The following is an 18,231-nucleotide window of genomic DNA, read 5'->3' on the forward strand; positions in this document are numbered from 1 at the left end:
GTTTTTTCCATTATCCAATGCCTCTCTGCTGCTGTTGTTCCTTTCTCATTAGCATTAAGAAAATTCAAGGTTAATAAAGCATTATGCAATCTATTTCTGGGGGTATCTTTCGTCCCTTTCTGTTTGTTTAGCATATCCTTTATAGTACGATTTGATCTTTCTATAACTGCCTGACCTGTAGGATTATTTGGTATACCTGTAACGTGTTTTATATTATAATAAGCAAAGAAGTGTTTCATTTTCTTAGATACATATGCTGGACCATTGTCTGTCTTTATTTGTGCAGGTATACCCATGATGGCCATAACTTCCAATAAATGTGTGATTACCGAATCAGCCTTTTCTGAGCTCAGGGCAGTTGCCCATTGAAAACCTGAATACGTGTCTATGGTGTGGTGTACATATTTTAATTTACCAAATTCCATAAAGTGGAACACATCCATCTGCCAGATTTCATTCCTTTGAGTACCCTTTGGGTTACTCCCTGCAGGCAATGGTGTTTGATTATAGAAAGAACAAGTAGGACATCTCTTTATAATGTCCTTAGCTTGTTGCCATGTAATGGAAAACTCTTTCTTTAAGCCTTTACTATTGACATGATGTTTTTTATGAAATTCTGAGGCCTGCAGAACGCTTCCAATCAATAATTGGTCAATTTCAGCGTTACCTTGTGCTAGAGGCCCAGGCAGACCGGTATGGGACCGGATGTGTGTTATGTACATTGGACAAAGCCTATTCCTAATTATGTCCTGTACCTCGATAAACAATGAAGTCAACTCTGTGTCATCTGGTATGAATTCAGCGGTTTCAATATGCAAGATAACTCTTTCTGCATATTGTGAATCTGTAACTATATTAAGAGGTTCTTTAAAATCCCTTAGCACCATAAGAATGGCATATAATTCTGCCTTCTGGACAGAATTATAAGGGCTTTGTTCCACCTTACTCAATTCTTCCGATTTATAACCTGCTTTCCCTGATTTATTTGCATCGGTATAAAATGTCCGAGCTCCAGTTATTGGAGCATCACGTACAATTCTAGGAAGAATCCAAGAAGTTCTCTTTATGAGGTTAAGTCTATCACTTTTGGGATAGTTGCTGCTAATTTCTCCCAAAAAATTAGCACAAGCTCTTTGCCATGGTTCATTATCTTCCCATAACTTTCTTATTTCCTCAGTAGTAAAAGGCACTATAATTTCTGCTGGGTCTATACCTGCTAGTTGACGAAGTCTCAGTTTACCTTTTATAATTAATTCTGAAACCTTTTCTACATAAGTTTTTAATTTTTTTACTTGGTTTATGAGGTATAAATATCCACTCTAAAATAATATCTTCCCTCTGCATTAAAATCCCTGTAGGAGAAATTCTGGAAGGCAGTATGACTAGGATGGAACTAAGATTCGGGTTGACCCTATCCACATGTGCCTCCTGTAATTTTTCCTCAATCATTGTCAGTTCCTTTTCTGCTTCAACTGTCAATTTTCTGGGACTATTCAAATCCTTATCACCATCTAAGGTTTTGTTTAAATGAACTATTAGATCAGGTGTTATCCCAACAGCTGGTCGTAGACTGGAAATATCTCCTAACAATCTTTGGAAGTCATTAAGAGTCCGTAACCGGTCTCTCCTAATTTGTGCCTTTTGTGTTCGAATTTTCTCTAACCCTATTCTGTAGCCTAGGTAATTAATAGAATCTCCTCTTTGAATCTTTTCAGGGGCAATTTGTAATCCCCACCTAGGCAAAACTTTCTTTACTTCTTCAAATATACTTTCCAAAATATCTTTATTTGAATCAGATAATAAAATGTCATCCATGTAATGATAAATTATGGACTTGGGAAATTGCTTACGAATTATTTCCAGTGGCTTATTAACAAAATATTGACACAATGTGGGACTATTGAGCATCCCCTGTGGGAGGACAGTCCATTGATATCTCCTAGTAGGCTGAGAATTATTATAAGTAGGCACTGTGAAGGCAAATTTTTCTCTATCCTTTTTTTGCAAAGGTATAGTGAAAAAACAATCTTTCAAATCAATAACTATAAGAGGCCATCCTCTTGGTAATAGAGAAGGCAAAGGAATTCCAGATTGTAGCGGACCCATAGGCTGAATTACCTTGTTGACAGCTCTTAGATCTGTCACCATTCTCCATTTACCAGATTTCTTTTTTACAACAAACACAGGAGAATTCCAAGGGCTGGTTGATTCTTCAATATGGTTAGCATCTAGTTGCTCTTGTACCAGCTGTTCCAAAGCCTGTAACTTATCTTCAGCTAGAGGCCACTGCTTGATCCATATTGGCTTCTCAGTTAGCCATTTTAAAGGTAGGGCTGTTGGTACCTCTAAAGGTTTGCTATTGGCTGTGTGTTCTTGTACAGCCTGAATGGCTGGTGACCTTTTTCCATAATACCTCATTATATCCTTCCCAGAATTGTGAGTTCCTGGAACTACAGGAATGTTAATCTGGGTATTCCATTGCTGTAGCAGGTCACGGCCCCATAAATTTATTGCAATATTTGCTATATATGGCCTTAATCTTCCTATTTGCCCTTCAGGCCCTATGCATTCCACCCATCTTGTGCTTTGTTTTACACGAGATAGGGTTCCAATTCCCAGGAACTGAACATCTACCTCATGAAGAGGCCAATTCGGATGCCAGGATTCTGGAGTAATTATACTTACATCCGCACCTGTGTCTAATAAGCCTTCAATAAAAATGCCATTTATACAGACTCTTAGCTTTGGTCTTTGATCGTTAATATACGTTTGCCAAAATATACGTTTACTCTGTCCTCCTGAATTTTTTGACTCATTCTCCACATGTAATTCATCATTTAGACCAGTATTACTTTTTACGGCAGACATTGGAGTTTTTAATTTTCTTGGTGAGACACATTTTCGACTGTAACTGGGAATGACTGGGCCACTTTTGGCTTGGGGGCCTGCGAGAGGCCCCTCAAGGAGTTTCCCGATGGTATCGGGTTGCCTTGTCTGTCTGTTGTTGACCTGCATTCGTTGGACCAATGTCGGCCTTTACCGCATCTTCTGCATATACCTGAAGGCTCAGATCTCCTACTTTTGTCATTCCCAGAGGAGATATTATTCCTAGGATTTCTTTGCCTGCAATCCCTTTTCAGATGTCCTAATTTACCACAATTAAAACACCTGGTAGTTTGATGTCTCCTCATAGCTTTGGAAATCGCTTCTCCTACCCAGGATTCATCGTTATAGCTAAACATCTCAACATTCATTGTATGCTGTATCCATTCTTCCATTGGTGCTGATCTAGATCTTAAAGGCCCAATTATCTTTTTACATTCAGTATTTGCATTTTCAAAAGCTAGAGATTCAAGAAGTATTCGTCTAGCTTCTGGGTCTGTTACCCCTATGTCCAGAGCCTTAATTAATCTTTGCACAAAGTCAGTAAAGGGTTCTCTCTGTCCCTGCCTAACCCTGGTATATGATTCGACCCTTTTTGCTGGATCTTGTATTCTATTCAAAGCATTCAAGGCTGCTTTGTGACATAAGGACAGCACTTCTTCATCATAAAGAGCTTGGACCTGTGGATCAGCATATGCTCCTACACCAAGAATTTGATCTTGGGAAACCTCCACACCTTTTGCTCTTCCTTGCTGTTCCATATGTTTGGATTCTTCTCTGAAATAAATTCCAAACATCAAGGAAGGCCCATCATCTAAAACTGCAGACACTAGCTGAGAGAAATCATGGGGGGTAGCTCTGACATTAGAAGCCCAAGTCCTTATCATTTCCTTAACAAATGCAGAGTGCAAGCCAAAGTTAACGACAGCTTGCTTAATTTCTTTTAAATCATTCATTGCTATTGGTGTCCATCTAGCTTCTTTAACTCCCTTTGAGCCTTTGGAAGTTAACCCTTTGTCAGAATAAATTACAGGGTATGTTGTTAGGACCCTGGGTAAGCCAGTTCTAACAGCTGGTGGTGGCATTGTATCCTGTCCTTGTGCCTTCTTACTCTGTTCACCAGCTCCAATAGTTTCTTCAATCATTTCTAATCTTTTTATCATTGTATCCCTTAAATCCTGAATCTCCTGACCTACCCGTGTTTCTAGTAATTTCACTAAGGTATCAGTTTTTTGGTTCCCATTCTGGAGGTTCATTCTATCTGTTACCTTATCAAAACTTTGTGGTAACATCTGAACGTCAAATTCAACAGCCTGTACCCTTTCAGGTAACTTCCTAGTACCCTTGGACATGGAGTCAATTTTGTCTATCATAGTATCCACTTGTTCAGATAACCCCTGATTTTCAATAATTTTAATCCTTTCAACTAGTTGTTCAATATTAGTCCGTAAAAATCGTATCTTTCTTAATGATAAAATATTGAAAAGAAAACTGAAACCTAGTAACAAGTAAATTAATATATTCCCATAGTCATATAAACCTTGCATGACATAATCCATTGTATTAATAAAGAAAACAGTAAAATTGGCGTTGGAAACAAAAACTGCCATATTACCTCTTGTCTAGTTGGTGGCGCTGTTGCCAAGTTGCGACTAGAACCACTGCAAAGGTGACTTAAACAGGTCCTGTTTCAGTGTCTGCCTTAGTATTTGTTAAAAACTAGGAAATATAAGTTGCTCAAGAAAGAAAGTTTAATTAAATCAATTCCATACACGGAACCAGAAACCCAGAATCCAGGGGTAGAAAAGAGCAACCCGGAAGCCGCGTATGCCTCCACGTGACCGAGTCGTTCTGATTCACGCCACTAAAGCGCCGCACTTACAAGGGAAATTTGAAAACAACTCAGAAAAGAGCAAACCAGGCAGGCAGAGACTGTCCCGAGCCTGTGGAGCTTGGGAGGCGTGGGGTTTAACTGAACTGCTGGCTCCACACACAGGGCACAGGCCGCAGCTGAGGGAGGTCTCGTGACTAGCCGAGCTGGTAGCAAGCAGTTGAGTGGGGGGGAAGGGGGGGTTCTACAACCAAACGTGGGGCGCCAGATGAAGGCGTAAGTCACAGACAATCCCACACCAGTTTGGAATTATGATTAATAGAATGGTTATTTATTCAAAGGGGAAAAAACTTACAGATTACCGTCCCAGACAACAGCCCCTCCGCGCGAACAGGAAAGGAGTCCAGGGGCCGGAAACGGAGCCGGAAGACAAAAAGAGAGTGGAGGACAGCCGCTGCTTTTTTTAAAGGGAGAGACCACGCCCCAATGGGCTGGTAACTCAGCGGCGATTGGCTGAAGGAGCTGAAGGAACTCCCACAGCACACATCTACATACACACACATATATTATATATAATATATATTCATTTACACTAGAGAGACTATCTTAACTTCTATAATGTGAAAAATTAGAAAACTTGGAGATCTGTGCTCTTGTAAGCTAGCAATCAGCTGATACCCAGCAGCTTGGAGTTTCCCAAGACTACAGAAACATAAAAGAAATTTATGACAGTCTCTAACTACTACTCTGTGGACTTCTTCCTCAGTTTATGTCCCTGAACCCTGACTATGGATGGTGTGAAAACAAAAAATAACAGACACACATACAGAGAAGAGCTGGAGTTGAGTGAGCTGGGATTTCTAATGGAGAAGCCTCAGCACTTGGGTAGCTCCATGTGTTTATTGCAGACAGTTAAACAGGGAGATGGGGTTAGTGTATGCAGCTGAATTAGGTGGGTTTGGCTCATCTTGGTAGGCGCAGTCTCTGTAGAGGAGCGACCCTCAGAGAGTAAGCACCAGCAGAGAGAAGGCAATGGTGGACATTTCCTGCACACACTCTCAGCATTCATACCAGAGGGAGACTTTGCTGTCCCTCTGAGCCTCACCTAGGGAAGACTCGGCCACTCAGGGGGCAGAGTCACTGGGTCTTTAACATGGTCCATGTCAAACTATACACATTAACTCAGATTCCCACTAGCTTCCCAAAGCACCCTATGATATTCTCTTAATATACCTTATATGAGAAGGAAGGAAAATTGTGCAATTTTATTAAGATACTTGAAATGCAGATAAATCTGATAAGATATGAAAAACTTATATATAAAAAACCCACAAAATATTTCTAACAAAATGAAATCCAATTTTGTAAATGAAGAGGCAAACTTTGTTGAGGAGTCCAAAGATCCATTATTAAAATTTGAAATCTCCAAGTTCCCAGCAGAATTAATTGGCAAGCTGATTATAAAGTTCACATGGAAGTTAGAGCTGTAGCTCCATGATAGGTGCCTACTGTGCACAGGACCTGGATGAGAGAGAGAGAGAGAGAGAGAGAGAGAGAGAGAAAGAGAGAGAGAGAGAGAGGAAGAAATAGAAGGAGAAGACGGAGAAGAAGAGAAAAAGATTACCAAGGAATATAGAGTCTCTAGAATACTGAAAACCCTGAAAAGTAAATGGGACCAGACAGCTGATTTACATACATATTCTAATAAAATTAACTCCTAAGTATTTTTGTGTTTAAATAACTCACCATCTTCTGAGATTGGTTCAGATGGCTGAGTTACATCGGCCATAGCTCTTCCTTCTTTTGTTACCTAAAAGATAAATACTTTGATATTCATACCACATAATGTATAAAGGTAGTGACTACTACTAATTTTATATAAATAAAGTCAAAGAATCCCCTGAAGAGAAATTTTTTATGTCAATACATTTTATTAGTTCTTTAAGGGTTTCATATGATATGTTTTGATCATATTTACCCCCTCCCCCAATTTTTCCCAGACCCAACCTCCTTCCCTACTCACCCAACTTTGAGTCCTTGTTTTTTAACCCTTCAAGATCAATTTACACTGCCCAAACAGTCTTATATGTGATGCCTCCTCAACCAGGGGCTACCCTCTTAAAGGAAATCGTCTCTCCAAGCAACTAACACTTGCCAGCAGCTTCACAGGTAACGGTGGGATTGTGTACCAAACTCCCCTCTCCATGTTGGGATTTGGTCTGGCTCAGGCTTACACAGGTCTTATACATGCTTCTACCACTACTGTGAGCTCATGTGTAAAGATGCCCTTTTGGGTTTAGAAAATAATGGTTGCTTGTAGTCATCACCTACCTCTGGCTCTAACACCTTTCCTGCCCCTGTTCTGCAATGATTGTGGAGCACTGGGGATGGGATTGAGGTACGTGTATTCTCTGCAGGGTTGAGCATTCTGCAATCTCTTATTCACTGCACAGTAGCCTGGTTTGGGCCTCTGTATTAATTGCTGTCTGTTGCAAACAGAAGCATCTTAGATGAAGGTGAGCATAACAATGAGTTTTTAGAAGTCAGTTTAGTTGTGTATTCATTTAGCAACATGCTAATAAAGGTTTGTCCCTAGAGCCTATGACCCAGTGACCCAACTAGACATACGTTCTCAACTGGTAATTATGCTGGGATGGTCTTCATCTCATGAAGTAAACTTTAAATACAATCACTAAGTAACTGTTTGCTCCTATGATGTTAGAGCCACTATTGCACCAGTGGGCATAGCTTGCTGGGTCAGTCATTACTGTAGCTCACAGGTAGACAATTTCATTTCTCCTGCAGTAACTGGATTAGCACCTCTCATCACTATAAAACTAAACAACTAGGGATGAAGCTCCCATCCATCCCAGTTGGACTGTGTCATGTTCTATGACTCATGGAGGTGGTGTCCGCAGGAAAACCCAAGTCAGAATGGCTAAGGTCAACAAATCAAATGCCTACAAATGGATGTGGGGAGGAACATTTGTTTATTGCAGGTGGGGATACAAACTGGTGCAACAACTATGTATATCAGTGTGGAAGCTTCTCGAGGAGCTAAAAATAGATCTTCCATAAGATCCAACTATATAACTCTGCAATATACACAAAGGCTTCACATCCTACCCTAAAGATACTTGCTCATTTGTGTTCATTGCTGCTTTAATCACAATAGGAGGTAATCATTCTGAGTAAAGTAACCAAGACCCAAAAAGAGAGATATCAGATGTTCTTGCTTCTCTGTGGGTCTTAGCTTTGAATTTCAAGTATGTGTGTTTAATTTATAATACCCAAAGAACTCAGGGAATTTCTAAGGGGCCATAGCCAGGTGCTTTTAAAGGAGAGGAGCTGGAAGGCATGGGTGAAAAGTGTTTACAGGGGATAATTAAACAGGAAGGGTTAAAGTGGGGTTGTGGAGCAAATGGTGGCATAAAGGAGGGGACTTGGGTAGGGATAAATAATACTAAAGACCTTTCATAAAAGGCATATGGAAACCTACTACTGTAGACATTCCCGTACATAGAGTTAAAATGAAGCTACCCAATCACACAGAAACAACCCCTTCTAGATACCAGAAACTAACAACTTCAAAGTCCAGTGCCAGGAATAGGTTTCTTCTTTTGGAATTGTTGGCCCATGAGACCCCATAGAATTCCAAATATCACAGCCTATTGTCATTGCTCTTGGTTACCCTCTAGAATTTAAAAATAAAATGGATAGTTTTCTCAATAGCTACTTTTTCTTAAATATAGATTCTTTTTTAAAAAAATATGGTTTTAGACAAAAATATTCCATATTCTCTTTACTATAGTGATATTTTATATGCAATCTAACAAATAAAGCTTGCCTGAAGATCAGAGTGCAGAGCCAAGCCACTAGTTGGCCATAGAGGCCAGGCAGTGGTAATGTACACCTTTAATCCCAGGGCTCAGAAGAGAGAGGCAGACGGATCACTGTGAGTTCAAGGCCACCCTGGATTACACTAGATAGATCCAGTTTCAAAGAGAAACAGAGCCAGGTGGTTTCTCAGTACTTGAAAGTTTATTCCCAGTTCTTGGTAGCCACACACTTTTAATCTCAGCATACAGGAGGTGGAGACAGGATGAATATGACTGGAAGGAGAAAGGTATATAAAGTGGGAGAAGACAGAAGTTCAGATGCAGTCTGAGGATTCAGTCTGAGCATGCAGTATGAGGTTTCACAGAGACAGCCTTCAGTCTGAGGATTCATAGAGATAGAATCATCCCTTTGGTCTGACGATTTGGTGGAGGTAAAAAGAAATTTCTAGTGGCTGACTGCTCTCTTTCTCTGATCTCTCAGCTTTCACCCTAATAACTAGCTCTGGGTTTTTGTTATTGAGAACAATTGGATTCATGCTACACTTTATCTTTTATTTGCTTTATATTTTGAGATATATTATGAGTCCCACACAGGCCTGGGACTCATATTATATTCACTCAGACCCACACTCATGAATCCCCCCTACCTTGATTTTAAGTGTTGAGATTACTAATATGTATGGGTCTTGGGCTTTTTATACTTTTTCACTTTATGTTTTATGATGTATTTTAACTCAGAGTTTCATAAGGTTTCACTGCCTTTTATGTAACACAGTGAATAAAGAAGTACTTTAGATTCTTTTCACAGTACCTTGTGTTCTTCCTTAGATGTTTTCTTTCGGGGCCTAAAAAAAATACAAATAACTTTTAAGAAAATGATAAGCATGTAAAATAAAAATAAAATATAAAACTATTATTTATATCTTATCAGTTTGATCTATCCTATTTATTAAGTCTACATAGGAAGAGTATAATGTTATCTGCATTTTGATAGTTAGCAATAAACAATATTAATTCTTTTCTAAATTAAACTTTTATAAATACTAAAATCTATTTGAAAAATATTGCTTGATTCCTTACTTGAAGGAAACAATTCAACAACAATGTTTAGAAGTAGATTTTCAGGATCAACTAAGCAATTATAGTGCACTATTCTAATTATTCTTATTACTGTAAATGTGTTGAACTAATTTCAATTTCGTTAGATAGAGGACAGGTTAGGTATTTTATAAAGCAACAATCTAAACAGACAACAACAAGTAATTTGCCCAAATACGAACATCTGTTCAATTAAAGACGAGAATTCATATGTCAGAGTACTGCTGCACAATACTCTAAAAGCTTTATGACAGTCCTAATGAATTCAGAATTAAAAATATTCTCTTACCATGTAAAGATATGAATTGAATCAGTTAGCTCATCAGAAATCCTTAAGGAGAATGTATCTAGATTTCTTGTGCTTGGACAAACAAACGGAGCTGAATAACTGCATTCCTCTCGAATGCTTCCCTTCCAACATCACGCAAACATAATCTAAAAGCTACCAGTGAAAAATCCCATCTAACTCCCATATTCTTCTCTGATTTTTACGTGTTCTCTGCTGCCTTTTGTGATATTTTTCCTCTGGAATCAACTGCACTTCTTTACTACAATTAGGCTTCCATCACGACCACATTCTCAAACTCTTCATTGGTGGCACCTCGTGTCCACATCTTAACTTCTCAACGTGAATACGCTAGCAAGTACTCATCCTTTGCTAAGACTGCACTGTTCTGTTACCAAGAAAGATGACTGCTAATAACCAAGCCTCCCCATGCTACCATGGACGAAGGGAACCCACAAGTTCTCACCCTTTGATCAAGAACCACAGATGATCAATGGCTGATGAGGAAAGAATCAGTTTCATTCAAGGACAAGCTACCACATGGGTTGTCTAGTTCTACATGGGCAGCAGACACAAATACACATCAGCAGTGCTGAATAGACTCAAAAGACTATATACATAAGTATGAATACATGTATAGTATGTGTGTATATATGTATATATCAATGATAATTAACAATAAGATGTCATAAATTGGGACTGTGGAGGGGACATGAGAGGAGATAAAGGCAGGGTTGAGAATAGTGGAGATGCTATACTCATATATAAAGTCTCTAAAATTACATTTAAAAATATCCAATTGTGTAACAGTAGTGAAAATGAAAAGTTCTGGAAATAAAGTGATTCAAAGTTTGTGTTTATATAATATGTACATGGAACTACTGTGGAAAATTCAGTGCAATACATAGCAAAATATCTTATATATAGGTTAAGAGATCATTAAAAATACACTTTATTTAAGTACCACTATTTTACATTTAGTACAGTGTAGCAATTTAGTGCCCAACTCTGTAGGCTACATACAGTCTTCCACTTCTATTTTTGCTGTCCAGTTTTTACATGTGTTATTTATGTACTGAAAAAAGTAGTGTGTGCTAGTTGGTTTTCATCAAGTTGACACAAACCTACAGTTATCTGGAAAGAACCTCAATTTAAAAAATGCCTCTACTGGGGTACCTTTAGGCAACTCTGGGGCATTTTCTAGATTAATGGTTCTTGTGGGAGGTCCCAGTTCACTGTGGATGGTATCAGTCCTAGGCTGGTGGTCCTGGGTTTTGTAAGAAAGCAAACTGAGCAAGCCAGGAGGAGCAAAACACTAAGTAGCTCCCCTCTGTGGCTTCTGCATCAGCCCCCGCCTCCAGGTTCCTGCCCTGCTGGTGCAGGAGAATTGTCTGTATTCTGTCAATCATGTATTTTAATAAAACGCTGATTGGCCAGGCAGGAAGTATAGGTGGATCAACCAGACAGGAAGTAGAGGTGGGGCAATCAGAATAGGAGAAGGCTAAGGAGGAGGAAGCTCCCTCCGCCACTTCTGCCCAGACCACCAAAGAAGCAACATGTTAGCTGACAGCTGGAAAAGGTACTGAGCCACATGGCTAACACAGACAAGAATTGGGTTACCATAAGATGTAAGAATTAGTTAATAAGAAGCCTGAGATAATGGGCCAATCAGTTTATAAACTTATGGAGTCCTATGTGTGATTTTCTTTGGGGCTTGCCGGCTGTGGGGTACTGGGTGGGACAGATACCCCAACAAGCCAGCCATCATGATATACCCTGCTTGAGTTCCTGTCCTCACTGTTTTTGATGATGAACTGTTATATGGAACTATATGAAAGAAAAAAAAAACCTTTCCTCCTAAAGTTGCTTTTGTTCATGGTGTTTTATCATAGCTATAGAATCTAAATAAGACAAGCTATAATCATGGTACCACTGAGTTCTGGTTTAACATGTATAAAATAAAGTTTTACTAAATGAAGCATACTCATTCACATACCACCTGCACCATATAGTCAACAAGTTTTTATACATACTATGAAATTACTCAAGACTTCTTTACCAGTTTTATTTATGAAAAAATTGTACAATCTGTGGGATTGTCTTTTTCTTCTAATTTGACAACTGTCTTATTTAGAGTTTCTGTTGCTGGGATAAAATAAACTATGACCAAAAAAAGGAAACTATGACCAGAAAGGAAAGAGTTTATTTAACTTACACTTCCACATTGTTGTTCATCATTGAGTGAAGTCAGGACAGGTTATTAAACAGGGCAGAATCCAGGAGGCAGGAGCTGATGCAATGGCCATGGAGGGGAAGCTGCTTACTGGTTTGCTCCCCGTGGCTTGCTCAGCCCACCTTCTCATACCACACAGGACCAGCAGCCCAGCAATGGTACCACCCACCATGGGCTGGGCCCTCCCACACTGATCACTAACTGAGAAAAAGACTCACAGCTGGATCTCAAGGAGGAATTTCCTCAACTGATGATTCTGGCTTGTATCAAGTTGACACACAAAACCATCCATCATAACAATACTGATTATTACCTTTTGAATAAAATCCTTAACAATAAATTTTTATGCTCTAGTAAAAGCATAAAATTTATCACATGGAAATTATCTAAGTTGAATTTTTATAGGACAATAGCAATTATCTACTACTAAATATTATGCTCTTACCCATCATGTTTTGCACTCTCCTTAATAAGAAATCTCTGGTCATTGATTTCTCCAGATTTTCTCTGTAGAACTAGTTCATCCATAGTAAAATCAGCAATACCACCAGCAGCAGCATCAGTACCACCACTAACAGCAGCAGCAGCAGCATCACCATCACTAGCAGCAGCAGCAGTATCACCACCATCAGCAGAAGCAGCAGCATCACCACCACTAGCAGGAGAAATAGCAGCATCACCACCAGCAGCAGCAGCAGCATCACCACCACCACCAGCAGCAGCAGCAGCATCACCACCACCACCAGCAGCAGCAGCAGCATCACCACCACTAGCAGCAGCAGCAGTATCACCACCACCAGCAGCAGCAGCAGCAGCAATATCACCACCAGCAGCAATATCACCAGCAGCAGCTGCTGCAGCAGAGACAGTACCAACACCAGCAGCAGCAGCAGCAGCATCACCACCAGCAGCATCAGCAGTATCACCACCACTACCAGCAGCAGCATCACCAGCAGCAGCAGCAGTATCACCATCACCACCACCAGCAGCAGCATCACCACCACCACCACCACCAGCAGCAGCAGCAGGAGTAGCATCACCATCACTAGCAGCAGCAGAAGTACCACCACCATCAGCAGAAGCAGCAGCAGCATCACCACTACCAGCAGCAGCAGTATCACCACCACTATCACCACCACCACCACCACCAGCAGCAGCAGCAGCAGTAGCAGGAGAGGTAAAAACAGCAGCTTCACAGGGGTATTTTGCTATGTCTATTCCATTGCTTGCACACGTCTTTGTTTTTTCAACCTGCAACAAAAAGACACAAGTGAATTTTACTTCCTTACTTATTAGAATTTTTGTTAAAACCCATATTTAGAAACATCAGTTTGGAGCATCAGTAACAAATGAATATTTTCCCATTCTCTACTAAGATATCCTCCCCCATTTTATTTTTGATTATTTTTTCATTTTGAAAGTAAAATGTCAAGAAATAAAATAAAGATGCTCACAAAATTATAGGAGTTGGTTTTCCAAAACTTGTAGACGTTAGACTCAATCTTTTAGGTTAAACTTGGAAAAAGAGAAAGAAAGAAAGAAAGAAAGAAAGGAAGGAAGGAAGGAAGGAAGGAAGGAAGGAAGGAAGGAAGGAAGAAAACAAGTTTACCAGAAGTTGGCATATAAAAAGTACAGTAACTAGTGTTGGCAAATGTTGTAGTTACCACTGCTCTGCAGTGGTGTCAATGCCTTTAATCCATGCACTCAGGAGGCAGAGGCAGGCAGATCTCTGAGTTCAAGACCAGCCTAGAGCAAGATCCAGAACACCCAAGGTTACACAGGGAAACCCTGTCTCAAAACAACAACAACAAAAGTCTATCAAAAACAATACAAAAAGAAAATAATTACATGTTAATTCAAATTAAATGTAGAGGCTCAAAAGTAATTGGCTCCCATAGGCTCATAGGGAGTGACATCAATAGAAGGTGTGACCTTATTGAAAAAAGTCACTGTGGGTGTGGGCTCTATTGCTATGTTCAAGTTGTTCTCAGTATCTCTGACCACTTTCTGATGGTTGAGGGTCAAAATGAGAACTCTCAGCTCCTTCTCCAGCACCATGTGTGCCTGCATGTCACCATGCTGCACCCTGATGACAATGGACTTAACCTCTGAAAATGTAAGCAACCCCAATTATTTTTTTTTTTACTTTTTAAGAGTTTCCATGGTCATGGTATCTCTTTACAGCAATAGAAACCCTAACGAAGACAGTATATTTGGTCATAGTGTTACACATTTATACTAACAATTTGCATTGTGTCCAATTCAGTATATTCATTCTACTGTCTTCTAAAGAGTGGATAAAATGTTAATAATAATTACCATTTTCTTATGCTTGGTTCAAATAAGTTTACTGTTTACACTAAAAGCATCTTTTACAAGATACTAATTTTTTAAGTTCATATTTTTCTATAAAGAAAGTGTGTTTATTATATTTAATGTCCTTCCTCCAAAAATAAAAATAAAACAGGCTAGATGCTTTACCAGATGAATTCTACCAAATATTTAATGGGTTAGCAGATTGGATAATACATAGAAAAGAATGTTGGTCATGTTTGTTTTATTAAAATGAACTAGCTAGTATAATAAGAAACAGAGAAATATATGACATAAGTTATAAAAATAAATGTAAAAATTCTGGACAAGAAGATTCCAGAAGTATATGATTATATATCGTTGAGCAGTTTCTTAAAGATTTATTTTTATGTTTGTGTGTGTGTGTGTGTGTGTGTGTGTGTGTGTGTGTGTGTGTGTGTGTGTGTGTGTACACAGGTGACTGCAGAAGCCAGAAATGTTATCAGACCTCTGGAGCTGAGAAAGTCAGGGTTAGAGAGGAGTTAAAGAGGACTGGGAGACAGACCTTTGAGTTTTCTCATTTCTTGCTCAGAGATTTCAGTGTTGTCAAAGGGATGGCTATGTTGGGTGAAGGCCTTATCTCCTGGTTTGCTAAAATTCTTCTGGTCAATAGTCAAGCCTTCATTCTGGCTGCTAATCAGCTGTCCGTTTGCAAGTACTGGTGGGAGTGGCAGCCGGTGATGATGATAATGCTTCCTTGGAGTATGGTTCTGCTTCTCCAAGTTAAAGTTTTCACTGCTCTGCATTTTTGCACCTTTGACTTCAATTTGAACATAATTTAAGCTCTTCAATCAAAAGATTCAAATTTGATTTTGCCTCCTTTATCATATAAAAAGGTTTTGCAAGTGGAGGCAAAATCATGATTCAGAATTTTTGGCCTCAGGAGCATAAAGTTTGCCTATGTTATTGTAGATTCAAAGGATATCTTAAATCATAAATATTTAAATTACTTAAAATTATCTACTGAATTTTTATATATTTTATACAGAGAAGCTTGCAAAATAAGTCCACTTGTTTTATGATATAATGTTTAAAAGAGACAACAGTATTGAAGAAGTTATTCAGATTTGAAAATCTACATACCAATGATTGATTGCTCTCACTGCTACAACATTTGTTTTGGTCATCCCCTGATGCTGTTTCTGAGTCTGATTCTGTTGACAAAAAGCATAGTTGAAAGATATATATACACACACACACACACACACACACACACACACACACACATACATACATACAGTGAATAAAATGGGAGCTCCTGAACCTGAGAAGCTTCTGTAAAGCAAAGGACATTGTCATTAAGACAAAAAGACAGCCTACTGAATGGGAGAAGATCTTCACCAACCTCGCATCAGACAAAGGTCTAATCTCCTAAATATATAAAGAACTCAAGAAACTGGACATGAAAATTCTAATTAACCCAATTTAAAAAATGGGATACTGAACTGAAAAGAGAATTCTCATCAGACGAAGTTCAAATGACCAAAAGACACTTAAGGTCTTGTTCAGCCTTCTTAGCGATCAGGGAAATGCAAATCAAAACAACTTTGAGATACCATCTTACACCTGTCAGAATGGCTAAAAATCAAAAACACCAATGATAGCCTATGCTGGAGAGGATATGGAGTAATGGGAACACTCATCCATTGTTGGTGAGAATGCAAACCTGTGCAGCCACTGTGGAAATCAGTGTGGCAGTTTCTCAGGAAACTGGGAATCAATCTATCTCAGGATCCAGCAATACTCTTGGGAATATACCCAAGAGATGCCCTATCATACTACAAAAGCATTTGTTCAGCTATGTTCATAGCAGCATTATTTGTCATAGCCAGAAACTGGAAACAACCTAGATGCCCCTCAATGGAAGAATGGATAACGAAAGTATGGAATATATACACATTAGAGTACTACTCAGCGGTAAAAAAAAAAAAAAAAAAAAAAAAATGACATTTTGAATTTTGCATGCAAATGGATGGAAATAGAAAACACTATCCTGAGTGAGATAACCCAGAGCCAAAAAGATGAATATGGTATGTACTCACTCATTAGTAGACTCTAGACATAAACAAAGGACATTAGGTCTATATTCGCAAGCCTAGAGAAGCCAAATAACAAGGTGGACCCAAAGAAAAACATATATAGATCCTCCTGGAAATTGGAAGGAAATGGCCGGGCAAAAGTTGGGAGCATGGGGGTGGGAGTACGGGTGGAGGTAGGGGATGGGAAAGGGGGGAGGGGGGAGAGAGAAGGGAGAAAGGAAAGACTGGAGAGAGTTTGGGGGAGTAGGAGGGTGGAGATGAAGGAAGGGCAGATACAGGAGCAGGGAAGATGTTTACATTAAGGGAGCCATTTTAGGATTGACAAGAGTCTTGACTCTTGAGGGGATCCCAGGTGTCCACGGGAATGTCCTCAGCTAGATTCTTGGGCAGCAGTGCAGAGGGTGCCTGAACTGGCCTTGCCCCACTATCACACTGATGTTTATCTCGATTATCACCATAGAATCTTCATCCGGCTAGGGATGGAGATAGAGACAGAAACCCTCATCAGAGCAAAGGACTGAGTACCCAAGGTCCAGTTGAAGAGCAGAAGGAGGGAGATGATGAGCAAGGAAGTCTGGATCGCGAGGGGCTGGTCCACCCACTGCTGAGACAGTGTGCCTGTTCTAATGGGAGCTCACCAAATCCTTCTGGACCGGGACTGAATGAGCATGTGATCAAACCGAACTCTCTGAATGTGGCTGACAATGGGGGCTAACAGAGAAGCCATTGATAAAGGCACTGGGACTTGTTTCTACTGCTTTTTGGGACCCAGTCTATTTGGATGCAAAGCTTCCTAGTCCTGGATGTAGCAGGGAGGGCCTCGGACTTCCCACAGGCAGGATTCCCTGCCCACTCTTAGGGGGAGGGAGGGGAAGGGAGGAGGGAAAGTGGGGAAGCGGGAGGGGAATGGGAGGAGGGGTGGAAGTGTAAATTTTTGAATGAAAAAAAAAACAAAAAAAAGGAGACAGGCAACAAAAAAAGAGAGAGAAGGAAAGGGGCAAAAAAGGAAAAAGAGAGGATGGTGGGGGATGAAAATAAAGCATACATATGTCAAACTTCTGAAATGATATTCACTAATTTGTATAATTAATTAGTAAAGTTGAATGACTTTTAAAAGGGAAGACTGAGGAGGAGTCGGATATGCAAATTGTGTGTAGAACCTTAAAATGATTAGAAATAAATTAGAGTGGTTACCATTCATTTTTCAATTGAGATGTGTTACTATAAATGTGAAAGAAAAAATAATAGGAGGCTTGATGAAATTGGTGAGGAACAGGTCGATGAAAAAAAAAGTACTATCTAAAAGGAAAACAGTCCTGAACGGAGTATGTTTCCATAGTCTCCCCGAGTATAAAATGACTAAAGATCAGTCCAGAAAACGTTTCACTGAAAGAGTGGAAACATAAATTGTCCTCCCTAGGTGCTGGTATTAGCATTATCATATGAGATATGAAAAAACTGCATGGACAGTGACATTGATTGCATATACTTTGATGTTTTCTTCTGTGTGTGCACTTATGTCAGTAAAATACTTTGAAGATTTCTCAGAGGTGTCTGCGTATTGCACATAACAGGTTCACCAAAACAATATTATCATGGAACAGAGCTTAGTTCACTGTCAGAGAATAAGAAGGGCATAGAAGGGCACTGGGGGGTGGGAGGAACAGGTA

At 39.6% G+C, this 18,231-nt stretch overlaps 1 protein-coding gene across 10 annotated transcripts in view; it reads right to left on the bottom strand.

Moving 5' to 3' along the window:
- The window catches only part of LOC125414285 (uncharacterized), a 155,921-nt gene that overhangs the window by 39,510 nt on the left and 98,180 nt on the right, over positions 1 to 18,231 (bottom strand). For all 10 annotated transcript variants that reach the window (XM_085680768.2, XM_087900803.1, XM_085680766.2 and 7 more), the window contains exons 46-49: positions 15,606 to 15,676; positions 12,616 to 13,421; positions 9,365 to 9,398; positions 6,461 to 6,524 (exon numbers count right to left, since the gene is read on the bottom strand). In XM_085680768.2, the coding sequence (XP_085536894.2) occupies positions 6,461 to 6,524; positions 9,365 to 9,398; positions 12,616 to 13,421; positions 15,606 to 15,676 (975 nt within the window). The remainder of the gene's footprint in view (positions 1 to 6,460; positions 6,525 to 9,364; positions 9,399 to 12,615; positions 13,422 to 15,605; positions 15,677 to 18,231) is intronic.

The sequence above is a fragment of the Myodes glareolus genome, chromosome 23, assembly GCF_982192425.1.
Source record: "Myodes glareolus chromosome 23, mMyoGla1.1, whole genome shotgun sequence".
Classification (NCBI taxonomy): domain Eukaryota; kingdom Metazoa; phylum Chordata; class Mammalia; order Rodentia; family Cricetidae; genus Myodes; species Myodes glareolus.